Here is a 16,482-nt window from a genome sequence, read left to right on the forward strand (position 1 = left end):
TAAATGTAATGCAAATTGTGTTTAAAATTTGCGAAAAAACGCTGTTTTATCAAGTTAGTTTTGAAAATTATGACAGCGCAGTGGCAAACTACCTTTACACCAAAATTTCACAAGTCATTTCATTCACAGTTATTAAGGTTAATTTTGATTAACACATGCTTGTTGCACTTTATGGACACCAGAAATCGTTAATTAACATCGACAAAGCGACAATTTTACCAAGTAAAATTTTTGTTACAATCTAAAGCGAACCAAAGGATAAATGTCATTTGTGACACAAGATGTTGACAGATGGGTGTAAACGTAGTTCCCAATTTTGACGTAATGAAACTGGCAACTAACTTGATAAAACATCATTTTGATCTCAAATTTTGAAGACAATTTGCATTGAATTGAAAATAACAACTCAGATATTTTTAACACATGTATATTGAAAAAAAAAATTTAATATCACAAACCCTCACAATTAACTAAAAATTACATTTTTAAGGCGTCGCGACGCCAAAACTATTAGTGATAAAAATCAAATTTTTGCGCCAGCTTCTAGAGCTTTGTCAACTGTAAGCGTATGTAAATTTTCAAAATTTTATCTTTAAAATTAAAGACGATTTTTGGGGTGGACACAACTGTTGCCGGACCCTGTATAAATAACTATTAAAAAAAACTCAAAAGTAGAAAAAGATATAGTTGGCTCCACGATTAAGTAGGCCTAAATCCGTCTCTGGCAATCAAAAATTGTGTACTACATGTTTTCAAATTATGCATTACATTTTAATTTAATTTGAACACAAAATTTGTTGGAAAATTAAAAAGTGTCTGTTTCGCATTGTTCGAAACTATTTTTCACGAGTTTCAAATCAATCAAAATATTTGGCAATTTTCCAAAACGATACAATCAGCTTAGGATGACTGACTCTAAATCTACATATTTTAAAAATTGGAAATTACTATCTATTTTGAAAAATAGTATAAACTTTTTTCTTTGTAAACAACAATTTTGACAATAAGATTTTTTTTCCAAAATTCAGTATTATCGATAATACCTAAAAGAGCTGCTTTTTTTGTAAATAAGTCCACACATCAATCTTTTTTGAAAACTAAAAGTGTCAATTTAGCTTTCCAAATAAATCCAAAATTCGGTATTTTTGGAAATAAAAAAAGATCTAGTTGGTTTTAGAAAGAAAATAGAAATTGATGAATTTTTGTCTAATATTGTTTTTTTTTTTAATTAGCCTTTTTGCCATGACATATAGTATATTTTAAAATAGAGCTAAAATAAAGAATTAAAAAAAAAACAAAATATAATCGGCTTTGTAAGCGATATAAGTATATGCAAATTTCAGCACAATTTTTTTTTGGCTTTATGGAAAATTATATTACTTACGTGTGGTTTGCTTATCAAAAAATATTTTTCAAACAAAGACAATGTTTAGAACTTTTAGAAAAACAAGTTAAAAAACATTTTGCAAAAAAACCTCAAAATTAGGTCAATTTGGAAAATAAGGACCTCAAATCTGCTCATTTTGAAATTAGAAATTACTATTTTGTCTAAATCGAAAATGTTTTGCTAATCAACAATTTAGACAACATTAAAATCGTTTTTTCAAAATTAAATATTTCCGATAATAAAGAGTCTAGTTGGCTTTGGAGCAAAATGTTTGCAAACGATTTAATCTCGATTGCCATGTTTTGGTGTCCCGCAGTGAACCCACTTGTACAATTTTCTATGGTCCTCTACAATGTCGCAACTTCGATTGCAATGTTTTGCAAATGAAATATCCACCTTCCATGACATTTTGAACTCGCAACACGACATTTTTGTGGTCACCGCTTTCGTAATCTTTTCTTTCCACGCCATTGGCTTCCAATCCCCAAAACCTATATATTTTTGGTTATCATCGGTTCCAAACCAGCGCCTTGAGGTACTTCCGCATTTTTCCATAACGCAACAATCCGAGAAAGTAACTAGACCAGTAACAAAACGTGATAAAATTACATCTTCAGATCTAAATGGTTCAAAATATTCCAGCTTTCTCGACTAAAGGGTTCAAGGTCTGCGAACGTTCTCAGCAGTGTCCTATAATCATCGCCATTGACGTCACAAATGTTATTCCGTTAGAGATATAAAAAAAACTGCGATTTCGCTCGCCCCGTCCGTGGCCAAAAAAATCAGACGAGCCTCATTTGGAAAAAAACCGGCCAAGATCTCTGGGAAAACCAGCCATCAACGCCAGGACCGTAGTGGTTTTTAACCTGACCCAGCATCGAAGTCTCTCGAATACCTTGCAATATTAATCATATCTCTTTACCTTGATTTTGTTGCGTGATCAAGGATGATCAATTGATTGATTCACAGTCACTGTCAAAGGTCGCGATGGCGCGTAATTACCGTTTTCATTTCCGTCTCTGTTTTTACAGTGTTATCACTTTTTTGCTTGTAAAACGTTGTTGTGACCTTGCCATTGACTGGTTCAAATTTCATTCACTTCGGAAGGTGCACAGGAAGGAAGTGGTTCCGAGGTTTATTTTGACGATCGGGTTCACTCTGATCACCGCCAGAGGCTGGTGCACCTCAAGGATCCGATAATGGGCCCATTCTAATCCAACATACAATTCCGATTTTTCGGCGGTTTTGAGGAGGTGCACCTCAAGGACCCGTTCTATCCAATGGTACAGTTTTGACTTTTCGATTTTAGACCGAGTGAACCAGATCTGAGCCCCATTGAGTTGCTTTGGGCGCCATTCTGATTTATCGTGATTTGACAGCAGGAATCTTTTTTTTCTCCGTTACACGATTGTAACAAGCATTCCTGCGATTCCTGCTGAATCTATAATGGCCTTGATTTACATAAAATTCTAGTATAAATCATTTGAATTTATTGTTTCATTAATTTTTATTCTACAGTTATGATTATAAATAAACAATAAATTATACCTGCAACAATACTAAATTTTATAGTATCATAACAAACGATTTTTTATTGCTTTTGCGTTATAGTTCTGCGCCGAATTTCTGGATAGCCTGACATTTCCTGGTGTTATTTTTTTATTAATGATGGAGGTATTGTTATAAATAACTGTTATGGATAACCTTTAAACGAAGGCGTTTGATATTGTTTTTGTAAAATTTACATTGCAGATGTTAGTTTTATTGAAATGTCTTGGTCAAATTGAAAATGTATTTTTGGTGAAATGTAAAAAAAATACTGAGTCGTCCAGGTTTTTTCGCAGATGTTAAAAATTTAGATAAAATAGGTCCCAGAAGAGGTCACTGGGGAACAAAAAAACAATAAGTATTTCACCGAAAGTCAAAAATGTTGACAGTAAATGTTTGTTTATTGAAAAGGGGCTCTTAAATTGTTTAAGTTTAAATTTTGACCCATTGCTTCAATTTGGACCAAAAGAGCTTACAAAAAAATATTCAAAATTTTGATAAATAAATACACATTATTAAGGGACGCAAAAACTTGGACAAATTTTGACAGCATTTTTGGAATAGAATTCTTGAAGTAAAAAGCCAAAACAGAAAATTTACCTACTGTTGGAAAAAATGGACCAAAAATAAAGTCTTGCGAAAAAAGAAAAATTTTTGCTCGTTTCTTCAATCTAATCCGAAAGAGGTTTATTAGAAAAAAATAAAACCACCATTTTCTTAACAGTGACGAAAAATAATAATTTTTTTGTATAAAATAGTGCCCAAAACAGGTCACTGAAAAACGCCCAAAATATTTTTAAGAAAATTTTACTCGGAATCAAAAATTTTGGCATAAAGTCCTCAGTTTTTAGGAAATAGACTGCTAAAATATTCAACGCAAGAAACGATCTGTTCACTTTTGAACAAAAGGGGGCCAGAAATAGGGCCTTGTGAGACATCAAAATTAATATTTAAACCCTTTTTTCAACTTGGGCCAAAAAGGGCTTACAGGACACATCAAAAAATAAAAAGTTTCTTAAAATTGACCAAAATCATTGGCTTTTGGAATAAAATAGGCTCAAAAACAGATCATTAAAGAACACCCAAAATATTTTTGAGGTTATTTCGCTTGAAATCTAAAATTTTGTCATCACTTTTTAGGAAATAGAGCACTAAAATAGAAACGCAAGAAACAAGTTTAGATTTAAACGAAATTGATCCAAAAATGGAGCCTTGTGGGACATCAAAATTAATATTTTAGCCCTTTTTTTCGACTTGGGCCAAAAAAGGTTTACAAGACAAATAAAAAGTCAAAATTTTCTTAAAATCGAACAAAATTATTGACTTTTAGAATAAAATATGTAGGCTCAAATACAGATCAGTGGAGAACACAAAAAATATTTTCGAGATCATTTCATTTGAAATCAAAAATTTTGGAATTAAGTTCTCACTTGTTAGGAAATGGACTACCAAAATAAAAAACGCAAGAAACGATCTGTTTACTTTTGAACAAAATTCGGCCAGAAGTAGGGCCTTGTAGGACCTCAAAATTAATATAATAATAATAATAATAATAAGGCTAATAAGGCTTTCGGAATATAGACTAGAAAACCAAATGTTTGTCATAATTTTTCTTTCAATTAAAATTTCACTTATTTTTGCTAAAAAAGACGTATAGACAGATCTTGGTCTTATTGAGTTGGCTTGGTCAACAAAAAAAAAATTAATAGATAACAGTTTCTCTAGTTTTGAAGATCTTCCAAAAATAGACACAAAAATTGAAACTTTTTTCTTAAATTTGGTCCAAAATAAATCACTAAGAAACACCAAAATCAAAATTTTGGCAATTGAGTCATATTCTTTAAAATTAAACTAGAAAACCAGATCTGAGCTAGGATAAGACTTCTTGGTCGCAAAAATCAAAATATATCAAAACCTGTCGATTTTTGAATAAAATAGGAAAACTGGTCGTTGGGGGACAAAAGAATGAAAATGTTTTTTTTTAATTGAAACCTGACCTGACCTTTGAGAAAAACGATGGCGTAAACTGCATCTCAATATCTGAAATAGTTTCCGAGATATCGAGCACGAATTGTTTTGAACCGTCAAAAATGTGACCCTCTGGCGGCAACCCAAAATTTCAAACGGCCATAACTCGGTTATTTGTTGACAAAAATTCAAAAATTATCATGTTTTTGGATTCAGCGTGAAATTCTGCGTAAAATGAGACCCAAATTTGTTAAGTTTGCTTAATAAATAAACGAGGTATCGGCCAAAAACTTAATGCTTTAATTTTAGCGTCTTTTGTAAAAAAATTACCTATGCTCCAAAATACAACAATTTTAGATAAAATTGGGCCAAAAACAGTACCCTGTGGGACACCAAAAGAAAAAAAGTATACGTTTTTCTCCAAAATTGTATATTCGTTCAAAGCAATAAAAAAAAAGCAAAACATTGTCAAAATTGCCCCCCTAAGAGGCCGCTGCGGGCCACCGAGCTCTGAATTTCTCTATTTTATTCTAATCTTGCCCACCACAAAACTGCACTCTCATCTGCTCCAAATAACGCAAACTTTCTCCCTCAAATATTTTCACGTTTGAAAATGTCACGTAACGTCATTACCGAAAAACTGCCTTGGCACCCAAAATCAGGATTTTCCTTCGCAACCGGTTAAATCTGGACTTCCTTCGTCCAAGAGGGTTAAGGTGCGCAAAGTGTAAAAATGACGCAGGTCACACAATAATCAATGTAATTACCGAGCAATTATGTCAATACGTCGATCAGTAAAAAAGTGAGAAATCAACGATAAATTTTTCGCAGGAATCGTTCCTATCATAAACATGATTTAATAGTAATTGGGTTGAACGTGCAATTTTTTTCATGCCATCAATCAACTTATGAATAGAAAGAAAAAAAATGGAATTTGCCGCGGTGATGACCGAGTATCTTCTACGCCAGGACCGAATCTAGCCCAAATGATTGGAGTCGTTATGGAGAACAATGGAGAAACGCGAAATTGGACCAATTTCCAGTAATTGGTTAGATAACAAAAGAAACTTTGACGGTTTTCTCAATTATTAATAATAAATTCACGACGTAATTATAATTATATCTGTCAGCCGGCAAACTCGCCCGATTTCGGACCAGTAGACTATTTTTTGTGACTGGTGAAAATCGCGCTATGCGTCACGTAATGTTGAAGACCTTAAATTACTACTTAGGCATGAAATCAGGTTTTTCGGTGTCTGACTTCTCACCGGAAGTAGATGAAGGTCACTACAGACGCCATTTTTTATCTCGACGCCCTTTTTTGTTAAATTTCTTTGACGTAAGAATTTGTCGAGATAAGAAGTAACAAATGGCTCAGATTTAAATATTTCCGATGATAGATTAAGCGCGACATGCAGCGGGATTGGTCATGGCCATCCTGCGGAACCACAGACGTAATGGAAATCCTGCGAGGACAAAAAATCGACTTAGTTTTAAGAAACCGCAACGATTATCTTAATCATATTTAATTAAGGAAAATAACGAAGAATTTGGAGGCGGTGCAGGAAAAAACGAAAAAGGAGCAGCAGGAATTGCGTCTCTGTACGTTCAAACAAATAAGAACGGAAAAGTACGATTTTCCTCGCCATTCCTGCTGGACTCTAAGTACTACGAATTCCTGCGGTATTATGCCTACTTAATTATGTTGTTCAGAAAAAATTAAATGACTAGTTAATAGTAAACAGAAAAAAAATGGTAAACAACAATCCGATCGCAGCAGGAGTCCAGAAGGAGAGGCCAATTGCCGCAAATCCTGCTGAGTCTACAGGACACTCCCAAATTGATAAAAATCATCGAAATAAACAAATTTTCATAGACCAAACCGATTCCATTGGACTTAGATCTGGGTACCAAAGGACTTTTTCTGTAAGAACCATTTGCAATGTAAATTTCACCAAAACAACAATAGACGTAACTTTAAAGGTTACCCATAACACTAATTTAAAATATTACCTAAATTATTTATGTTATATAAATAAATATTAACAACACAGCAGGAATTGCCACACCGGAGCAGGAATTTTCGACGCAATTTGTGCGAGTGTAACAACTACGACTATAAAAAAACGAATAAACTGAAGAAAATGGGATGAATATGATCCTGCAAGAATTCCTGCGACATCAACAAGTATCGTCGCAGGAATAATTTATTGCCGTTTTCAGACATTATTGACGCAGAAAATAGAAAAACTCGTTCATTAATCAGCGGGAACATGATTTGTGTCTGTATTTTATTTAAATTATGACATTAAAAGCGGCGGAAATTGTTAAAGAGGCGTAAAAATAATCATTACGAACCTGGGCAGGATCGCTAATGGAAGTGATGATTTTAGAGCCAAATCCTGCTGTTTCTCACCCATAATCCTGCGGTTTAATTTGCGTAAAGTTCTTTGAAAAAACTATTAATTAGGAAAAATGACTTTTATCTTAAGGCCAGCAGGAATTTTATGTTACCGCAAATATGTCGATTGATTTTATTGACGCAGGAGGAGCCGAAAAACCCAAAATTTGACCCTGCTGTAAATTTCCTAATGCCATCCAGATTTGGGCATCTTGTAGAATCCTGCTACAATATATTTTTTATTTATTGCCTAATATTTGCTTCAAGTAAATTCCTGCTGCGATTTTCCCCGCCGACTAATAAATTTAAGGTATCCACAGTCAACTAAAAAGAAGAGATAAAATCCTGCTGTGTTCAGCAAATATCCTGCTACACCACTTTTTGTAAACTTATCTTGGCGACTAACAAATTTCATCTAAAAATTGAAACCTGTAATAACATGATCTTTTTATTCGACTCTGTTGAATTCCTGCTACAAATATTTCGACATTGTAATCAAATCGTGTAGAAATATAACCTGCAAGCGACAATCTCACATTAAAAGTTTGATATTTGATCCTGCTGCGATATTTAAATTCCTGCTACGTTTCGTGCTTTTATTGTGAAACAAAATTGGCGAAGTTAAGTCCTTGTCAGACGCCGCATTCAAATTCCTGCTACATTGTATAAAGTCACCCTAAAAACACTTTTTGAAACTGAAAGGTACAAAAATAATAATAAGTGGCTTGATTACTATAACTTTCCGATTTTCGACTAAAATTCCTGCTGCGGAATTTGAATTCCTGCTACAATGATTTTGTTGCAAATTAAAACTGTCCGAACCAAATCCAAATTAGCTACTTAAAAATTGCGCCCACCGAAATTCCTGCTACAAATTTGTCATGATTTTCGGTGAGTTGTGATACGTAAAAACAAAAGCCTGTAGGTGACAAGACCGGATCTCGAGTAATTAATTCCTGCTGAAGCCTTTCTTAAAAAATCGTAATAAAGTTGTATTTTTGCAAGAATCACATTTAACCTTTAATTCTTCTTATTAATTTATCAGCAGGAATTGTTATTGACGCATTTTCTGATGTCTGGTCTGTCCAAAATGAATACAACTCTATCAGTAATCGTCATTGAATTTCTACTAACCAAACAACAACAAAAAATCCTGCAAAATTATAGAAACATAGTTTAATATTCAAATTTATAAATTACATGTTGCAGGATTGGTCATCGACACCTTGCAAAGCTTTAAGACACACAATTCAGCGAGGTCAAAACTAGCAGGATTTTCTAATAATAAGAAATCCTGCGGGGAATTCAATGCACACTGATTGAATTGTAATTGTACTGCCATAAAATTGCAAATGTCACCGCAAACGCAGCAAGATTCTTTATTCCTGCTACCGTTTAAAATAGATAAAAACTGTTAAATTTCCGAATGAGTCGCCCGTTTCAGGAATTTGGACTTCAATTCCTGCTAATCCAGTGACGTCAATGCAATCAAAACATCGATTTCACAATATTAGCAGGAATTTTCATTCATATAATGATACTAATTGACGTGTAATAGCTAGTACAACTAGACAATTTCAAATGTCATTGCAAACAGCAGGATTGCTCATTCCTGCGACAATTTATAATAAAAAAATGTGAGACAAGCAGAATCCTGCAAAATTTGTCAAATTTCCAAGTGAGTCGCCCGTTGCAGGAATTCGCGGTTCAATTCCTGGTAACCGTAACCGACTAGGATTAAAATAATCTAATGACGTCAATGCGATCCTGGCCTACTGGGATCAAAACACCTATGATATTGGCAGGAATTTTCATTCTCATAATGATACTAATTATATCGTAATAGCCAGTACTGCTAAAAAGATTAGCTTTCGTTGCAAACCGCAGGATTTCTTATTCCTGCGACATTTTATTATAAATATATATGAGTAGAGCAGATTCCTGCAAAACTTGCCGAATTTCCAAATGAGACGACCGTTGCAGGATGGTTTAATTCCTGACAACCGTGGCCAACTGGGATTCAAATAATCCAGTGACATCAATGCGATCTCGGCCTACTTGGATCAAACAAATTATTTCACAAGTTTTGTAGGAATTTTCATTCCCGAAACGGTACTAATTGAATTGCACCAGTTAGTACTACTAGAAAATTTCACTTGTCATCACACACAGCAGGATTGTTAGTTCCTGCGACAATTTATAAGAAATCGATGTGAGACGAGAAAATTCCTGCAAAACTTGTCGAATTTCCGAATGAGTCGCCTGTTGCAGGAATCCGCAGTTCAATTCCTGGCAACTGTGGCCAACTGGGATTGAAATAAACCAGTGACGTCAATGCGATCCCGGCCTTCTGGGATCAAAAGTCTGATTTCACAACTTTAGCAAGAATTTTCATTCTCCTCCGTCACAATGACACTGATTCTTAGCAAGGCCGCCTACTATAAACGTCGAAATCAATATTACATATAATTTTTGTTTGTTACGTAATGGTAGAGGAAAACAAATTACACAGTGGCTCATTGTACTTTTTTCGAAAAGAATTTTGACGCAAATCCTTTTTTGCCTGTCATCTTTAAGAATTAGAAGTACGAAATATCTATTATGAAGCTTTTGTCCAGATTCTTTCTTATGTCATTATCTATGATTAGCTCAGTGGTATTTTTCCAACGCCGACTACGCTTCCTGCTCAATTTGTTCCCGTTTAGACTAGAGACAAAAATTGACCTTAATCATTTACAAATAAAGAAATGCGGATGAAAATGCAGACTTTTTTTCAGTTGTTGCAAAATTTCCTACATTCTTCACTAATTATGGTCATGGTAAAACAAGTTATTTTTAGAAAAATTATACATTTTTGAAAAAGTGCCCAAAAACGACACCAATCCGGTTTTTTTTTCGGGGTACCGTTGACCTTACAACCGTTGATTGGATGACCCGAGAAAACAAAACACACTAATCACCAACATATGTTGCCAAAATCGTGACGAATCGTTTTTCTCAATTTGACGAGTCATGGTAGTACCAAAAAAATTCTAGTTTTTCCTTGTTTTATGTCGGTGACACTGAAAAGACACAAAAGGACGATCTAGGCTGTGAACATTTCCTTATTGAAAACAACCTCAGTATTAAATATGGATAAAACTGCAACGCGAAAGAGGCCTTGATATGAAAATGGTACCAATGCACAAAAGGACCAAAAATAAAGTACGAAAAAATGGTGCAGTTTTGGTGCCCTCATATGGAGAAATGAAGAAGCGGTTCGGCGCGCGATTTAAGAGAAGATGTCGTAGAAAGAATCGTGGTACCTTAAAATGGTACTAAAACAGAAATGACGCAAATTAATTTTATAGGTTTTTTTTATAGTGAGCTTTTGATGAAAGAACAAAAGAACAAAAACTTGTATTAGAACAAAAAACAAATCTGCAAAACATGTTTTGAGGATTTTTGCAAGAAGTGGTATAAATTACATATGTATCTATGTTTATTACATTTTTAATGAGTAGTTAATAAGTAAAATAAGTTCCTAGAATGAGGTTGTGATTATAGTAAAACAGTTTTTTCCTTTTTTTGAAAAACTAAAATACTGATTTTATTATGTACTACTTAAAATTAGGTTCCTAATGTAAGTACTACATTTTTATTGACAATTTTGACTCATTTGCGAATATATAAAATTTTCCAAAAACAAACTTCTAAATTCGCTTTTTGACCCAATTCGGAAAATTCTCCAATTTTTGATTCCATTAAAAATTTGGTTCTCGTCTTTCTTTAAATTTCTTAAACAACCGGTCAAATTTTTTGCAATACCGTAAAATTTTTAATATCTGGAACTATTTTAAGTCCCGTTTGTTGTTTTTTGTCACTTTTAATCAAACAAACGTTGCCTTTTTCCAAATTTTTAAAATCTCATAAATTTTCGAGTTACATTTTGATATTTTTTCGAATTGTGGCATTGAAAAAGTCAAAATTCTCATCACATTTAGTATCAAAATGAAGTGCCATTTATAAGCTTTTGCCCTTATTAACAATTTTTTAATTTTTATTCCCTTTTTTAAATTTAACACAATTTTCGCTAAGTTTTAAATTCCAACATAATTAGCCTAGTTTTGGTTCTTTTCATAATTTTTGAAATTTAAAAATTATCATTTCAAAGAAATGCAAGTGTGGCATGGTTTTTGTCAAAATTCCATTTTTTTTTTAATTTTTCAACCACTTTTTGATCTCAAATGTAAAAATGTTAGCACTCATGAAACGTAAATCACAAATTTGACCCTTTTTTTAAATTAATATAAAATCAGATCCAAACTCGATAATTTTAGCAATTTTTAGTTCTTATTTAAAACTTCAACTTTTTTTTGGTCATAAAAGTATAAAAACACCGCTAATCGGTCGTACCTAAAGTCAAAATTTTAAGTTTCTGAGCGAAGTTATGGCCATCTTGTAGTTAAGGTAACATTACTGCAATTTGGTAGTTTGTATAAATTATGCAAAAAATGAAAAACTAAAATTTTTAGCCCCAATCTCAAAAATATGCAAATTTGACGTGATTTTCAAGTTCTCAAAAGTTTTCGCCAAAATTCCCAAAATTTTGAAATTTTTAACTACTTTTTGATCCCAAATGCCAAAATTTTGGCACCCATGAGTCGTAAAACGCAACTTTGACACTTTTTTCTGATCCAAACTGTAAAAAAAAAATCAAAAATTTTAACTATTTTGGTTCTTATTTAAAATTTTGCCTTTTTTGGGTCCTAAAAGTCAATATTCTTGTATTTTAAACAAAAACACAATTTAAGGCGTCTAAGCAAAGTACTGACAATTTTGGGGTTGTGTGGTTAAGATAACAATAATAATTATGTCCAATTTGAAAGTTTTTACGTTTTTTGAAAAAAACTAAAAACCAAAATTCTTAGACCCGATTGCAAAAAAAAACAAATTTAGCGAGTTTTCCTATTTCTTAATAGTTTTCTTCAAAATTCCAATTATTTTCAAATTTTTGATAATTTTTAACTACTTTTTGATTCCACATCTTAAAATTTTAGTACTCATAATTTAAATTTATCACTGCAAATTGGTGGTGCCATAAGTCAAAATTTCAAGCCAGTAAACCAAATAGCGGCCATTTCGTGGTTTAAAAAATAATAATAATATTAATAATGTCTAATTTGGTAATTTCTACAATTTTTGAAAAAAAATAAAAACCAAAAATCTTGATTTGGAAATTAAAAAATGCGATTTTTTTGGGCCCAGAGTTTTGGTTGAAATTCTCAAGAATATCGAGATTTTTTTTGGTTGCTTGAAAATTTTTACCATTCTTGGACCACAAAATGAAAAAATTCTTGTTTTATTTTAAACACGTATATTTTTCACCTTTGAGACCATGGTTGAGGTAACAATAATAATAGAGATGTTATTTAACGAGACGATCACCGTGGGGCCCAAAAATGGCACCTCCAATTAAATAATCGAAAATGACGTCTCTTATTTTCAACAAAAAATTGGCAACAAAATAGATTCTGAAAAAAAATCCCCCCCGGGCGAAAAAATTTCCAAATACGTGCCAGCAGAAAAAACAAAAGCCACTTCCCCCTCTCTCGCATCCAGGGAGTCTCCACCCCATAAACATCAACCGAGATGCACACCGCGTTGGTGGGGGCGGCGCGCTCCTAATACGCCTCTCCACGATTGGTCAGTGAAAGTACTCGCAATTATTTAAGTCTTAAGTTAAGTAACTTTAATACAAAGTTGGCCGCGAAATTCCCGCATTGATCGATCGGATTCGCCAGGAGTCGCATCTGAGAATTTTTTGAGTGTGGATGTTGACAGTGTAGCCAACCTGTGAAGATGAAGGACTTGGTCTCGGTGTGCAATCGTATAGTGTCGTGGAGTTATAGTCCTGTCAGGACCAAGGATGATGGGAATTTCAGGATAGTGAATAAGCGATATAAAAGTAAGTCGCGAGTGGAATTTTTACGAGCGCTTTAAGAGTGAGGTGAATTTTTATTGGATTGATAGGATTGGGAAAATTGCAAACTTTGTACTTGTGACCCATTTTTGGGCCATTTTGGGCACGCGGACTTTCTCTCGGTGCGATTATGTAAAAGATCTAGGCGGCGGGTTATGAAAGGTTTTATCTTAGTTTTTGTTATCTGATGGCTTGATTTGTTTGGATGTTTTGTTTTGTTTTTTTGCGACCTTGTTTTTACTGTGTATTTGTATTTTTCGTTCAGTCAATGTCTTTCTTATCTTCGCGTGCAAATGCGTAGAGAAAATTAAAGCCTTGGATTCGTTTCCTATTTTTTGTTTATTGATGTTATTTTCTCATTGAACCACTTCCGATATTTACAGCAATTGTAACAATTTAAAGGTCCTGATGCTGACTGAGCTTCTAGAACTTTCCGATTTCTACGCGTTCTCGTTCGGTTGCAAAACAGCTGAGCGTTAAATTCACATTTTTAGCAGCGTCTTTGCGATTCTTCGCTTGTTTCTTTACTTTTTCTTAAAAACAATTTTTTTTCTCAATCAATTTTTTTTATTTAGTTATTTTATTTATTGGCATTTTTTTTTGTTTTTATAACCGAGCAAGTACAAATATTTATGCAATTTTTTATTTTTACGTCAAATTTTTAGCTCCCAAAAATTAAAAAAAAAACTCAAAATTGCATTGTTTTAATAAAATAATAACAACAAATTATAAAATGTTTTCCAGTCAAAGCTTTCTTTCTCGGCGTTAGTTTAGTTAAATTTTCGAAAATAAAAAACAAATGAAGGTAAGAACAACAAAAAACAGTTAAAAAAAGCAATGTAAATATTTTGACTTCCTCAATTCAAATTCTGCACTGTAAAAATGTCTAAACTTCCATGTTTCAAAAATCAAAATTTGGACTTTAAAAAAACTCAAAACTCTTGCTTTTTATAAATTATAAATTTCCGAATGTTTGTCAGTTACAAAATAAAAATAAAAACTCGTCAGTTTTTGTTTAGTTTGCAATATTCCAAACAAATTCAAAATTTAGAATTTTTTCATCTTGAGCATTCAAAAAAAAGTGCAAATTCGGCATTTTTTTCGATTTTAAACACTTGATTGATATTTTAGTAACTTTTTTTTTAAGTAAAAAAATAAAAAAAACAACATTTGGCACCATTTGGGTTCACACTTTTTTGGTACTGCTACAAGTCAATTTTTTTTAAAATAAAAATTTACCCCTTATTGCCTTATTCAATTGGCATTTCTGGGCTATAAATATGAAAAACCATGTTGACCACTTTAATACAAAAAAGTCAACTTTTGAAACATTTTTGAACCTAATTAAAGTAAAAAATTGTAGCACGCAAAAAATACAAATTCGTCTAATTTTTTTTAAAATCCACAAAATCCAAAATTCTCAAAAATAACATATTGGACGGACACTTTTGTATAAAATTTCACTCCAAATGTCAAAATTTTATCCCGATTAAATAAGTCCGATCGACACTTGTATGAAAATATTTTATTTAACATTTTTCTGTAATTTTACATGCCAAATTCAAAATTCGCCCAAAATATTCAACATTTAGCCCATCAATAGCACTCAAATTCAAATTTTGGTCATTTTAGGATCCGTTTTTGAAACTTTGAATTTCTTGCCCGGTTTGAATACAAAAATCAAATCATCGCTTTTATCGAACAAAGTTTAATTTTGGAAACAAACTGAAAATTTTAAATATTTTAGCATTTTTCGACTGAAAAAAACACAAAAATTTTGGCACAAAAACTACGAATTTTTAGACCTAAAGAATCTCAGCCAAAGAGTTTAGATGTTTTTGACACTTTTGTACAAACTTGTAGTCCCAAATGTAAAAATTTTGGGCACTGATCGAACAAAAAATGCAAGCTTGTTCAATTTTTCCTAGTTTAAAAAAGCAAGTCAAATGCTTGGTACCTTTAATATCAAATTGAAAATCGACCTTTGATTAGATATATTTTAATAATTTCCAAAATTTTGCCTTTTTTGGAATTTTTCTTTTTTCGAACACAAATATCAAAAAAATTGTTTTCACAAATCAAACACCAATTCGTCACATTTTCCAATTTTTTAACACTCAAAATATCGAAGTGCTTTTTTAGAGCACTTTTTGGGTTCCTGAAACAAAAATTTTGGCACTCGTATTATAAAAATGTAAAATATGTATTCATTTTTTATCACTGTCTTACAACAAAATAGTTATTTGTGTACTAAAGCTTAAAAATGTTTCTTTAATGGCCGAGGGGAACAAAATGGCACTTTTTGGCCGCGATACACACAAGATTTTTTAAGCGACATTATTAAATTTACAAGTAAAATTATTTTTATATAGGATTTTATGATCTAATCATTTATAACAACTGAATAATTGTAAATATTTATGAATCATTCAGAAAAGTTCATAATTTCTTTATTAATATTTGCAATTTCGGCATGTGTAGCTTCACAATTTGTATAAATTCCTAATTAGGTTTGATGTGCATTTTGATGATGTTGCAGCAGGCAATGCTAGACATGTTTACTTGCACTAATTCCACACGTCTTTGTTGCACTTCACAGCAGTTTGTCGATTTAATTTTACCCAAATAATTATAAAATTCAGGGTAATATTGGTAAGGTCGCCTAAAAAAATTTTTGTTTTTTTAGCCCATTCAAAAATTTGATTCTCAAAATAAATATTCACTCACAAAATTTAAATAAAAAATTTAAAAATAAAAATTTCATTTTCTTAAACGTGACTTTCTCGCTTAAAATTTGGGTACTTTTTTTCAAAATAGTTTTTTTCAGCTCCCCTCCTCATAGCCTGCTTGGGCCTCATGGGCATCTTTGGTGGTGTCTTCGCTGTCATAATTCGCCCATACGACTACCTCTTCAAATGGGTAAGTACATTGCCACCAAGGCCAGCTTGGATTTTCACAAAGTCTAAACAATCGTAAAAATTGTGTATTTCGCAAGGTCCGTTCTGCTTTGATAAAAACACGCGTCAATCGTACGTGATAAAAATGCAAATTGCACTCTGCAAAAGTGTATAAACTCTAATTTGCATTTCTCTAATGCGACACTATTTGTTATTTTCATAATCAAACATAAAAGCGTCGTCATTTATTTATTTATAATAAAGGAGTAATTGATTTCGTGGAATTTCGGACTATAATGTCTCAATAATTATGAAATCT

General features: G+C 32.4%; 1 protein-coding gene across 2 annotated transcripts in view; it reads left to right on the forward strand.

The window, feature by feature from the left end:
- LOC148176998 (scavenger receptor class B member 1) overlaps positions 1 to 16,482 on the forward strand; it is a 33,974-nt gene that overhangs the window by 6,996 nt on the left and 10,496 nt on the right. The window contains exons 1-2 of one of the 2 annotated variants that reach the window (XM_088031727.1): positions 13,052 to 13,251; positions 16,094 to 16,185. In XM_088031727.1, the coding sequence (XP_087887853.1) occupies positions 13,146 to 13,251; positions 16,094 to 16,185 (198 nt within the window). In that variant the 5' untranslated portion in view covers positions 13,052 to 13,145. Of the gene's footprint in view, positions 1 to 13,051; positions 13,252 to 16,093; positions 16,186 to 16,482 lie in introns of those variants that run through there. The other variant, XM_088031729.1, reaches the window with a different exon arrangement.

The sequence above is a fragment of the Gnatocerus cornutus genome, chromosome 3 (assembly GCF_029298725.1).
Source record: "Gnatocerus cornutus isolate USDA-ARS CGAHR chromosome 3, icGnaCorn1.1, whole genome shotgun sequence".
NCBI lineage: Eukaryota > Metazoa > Arthropoda > Insecta > Coleoptera > Tenebrionidae > Gnatocerus > Gnatocerus cornutus.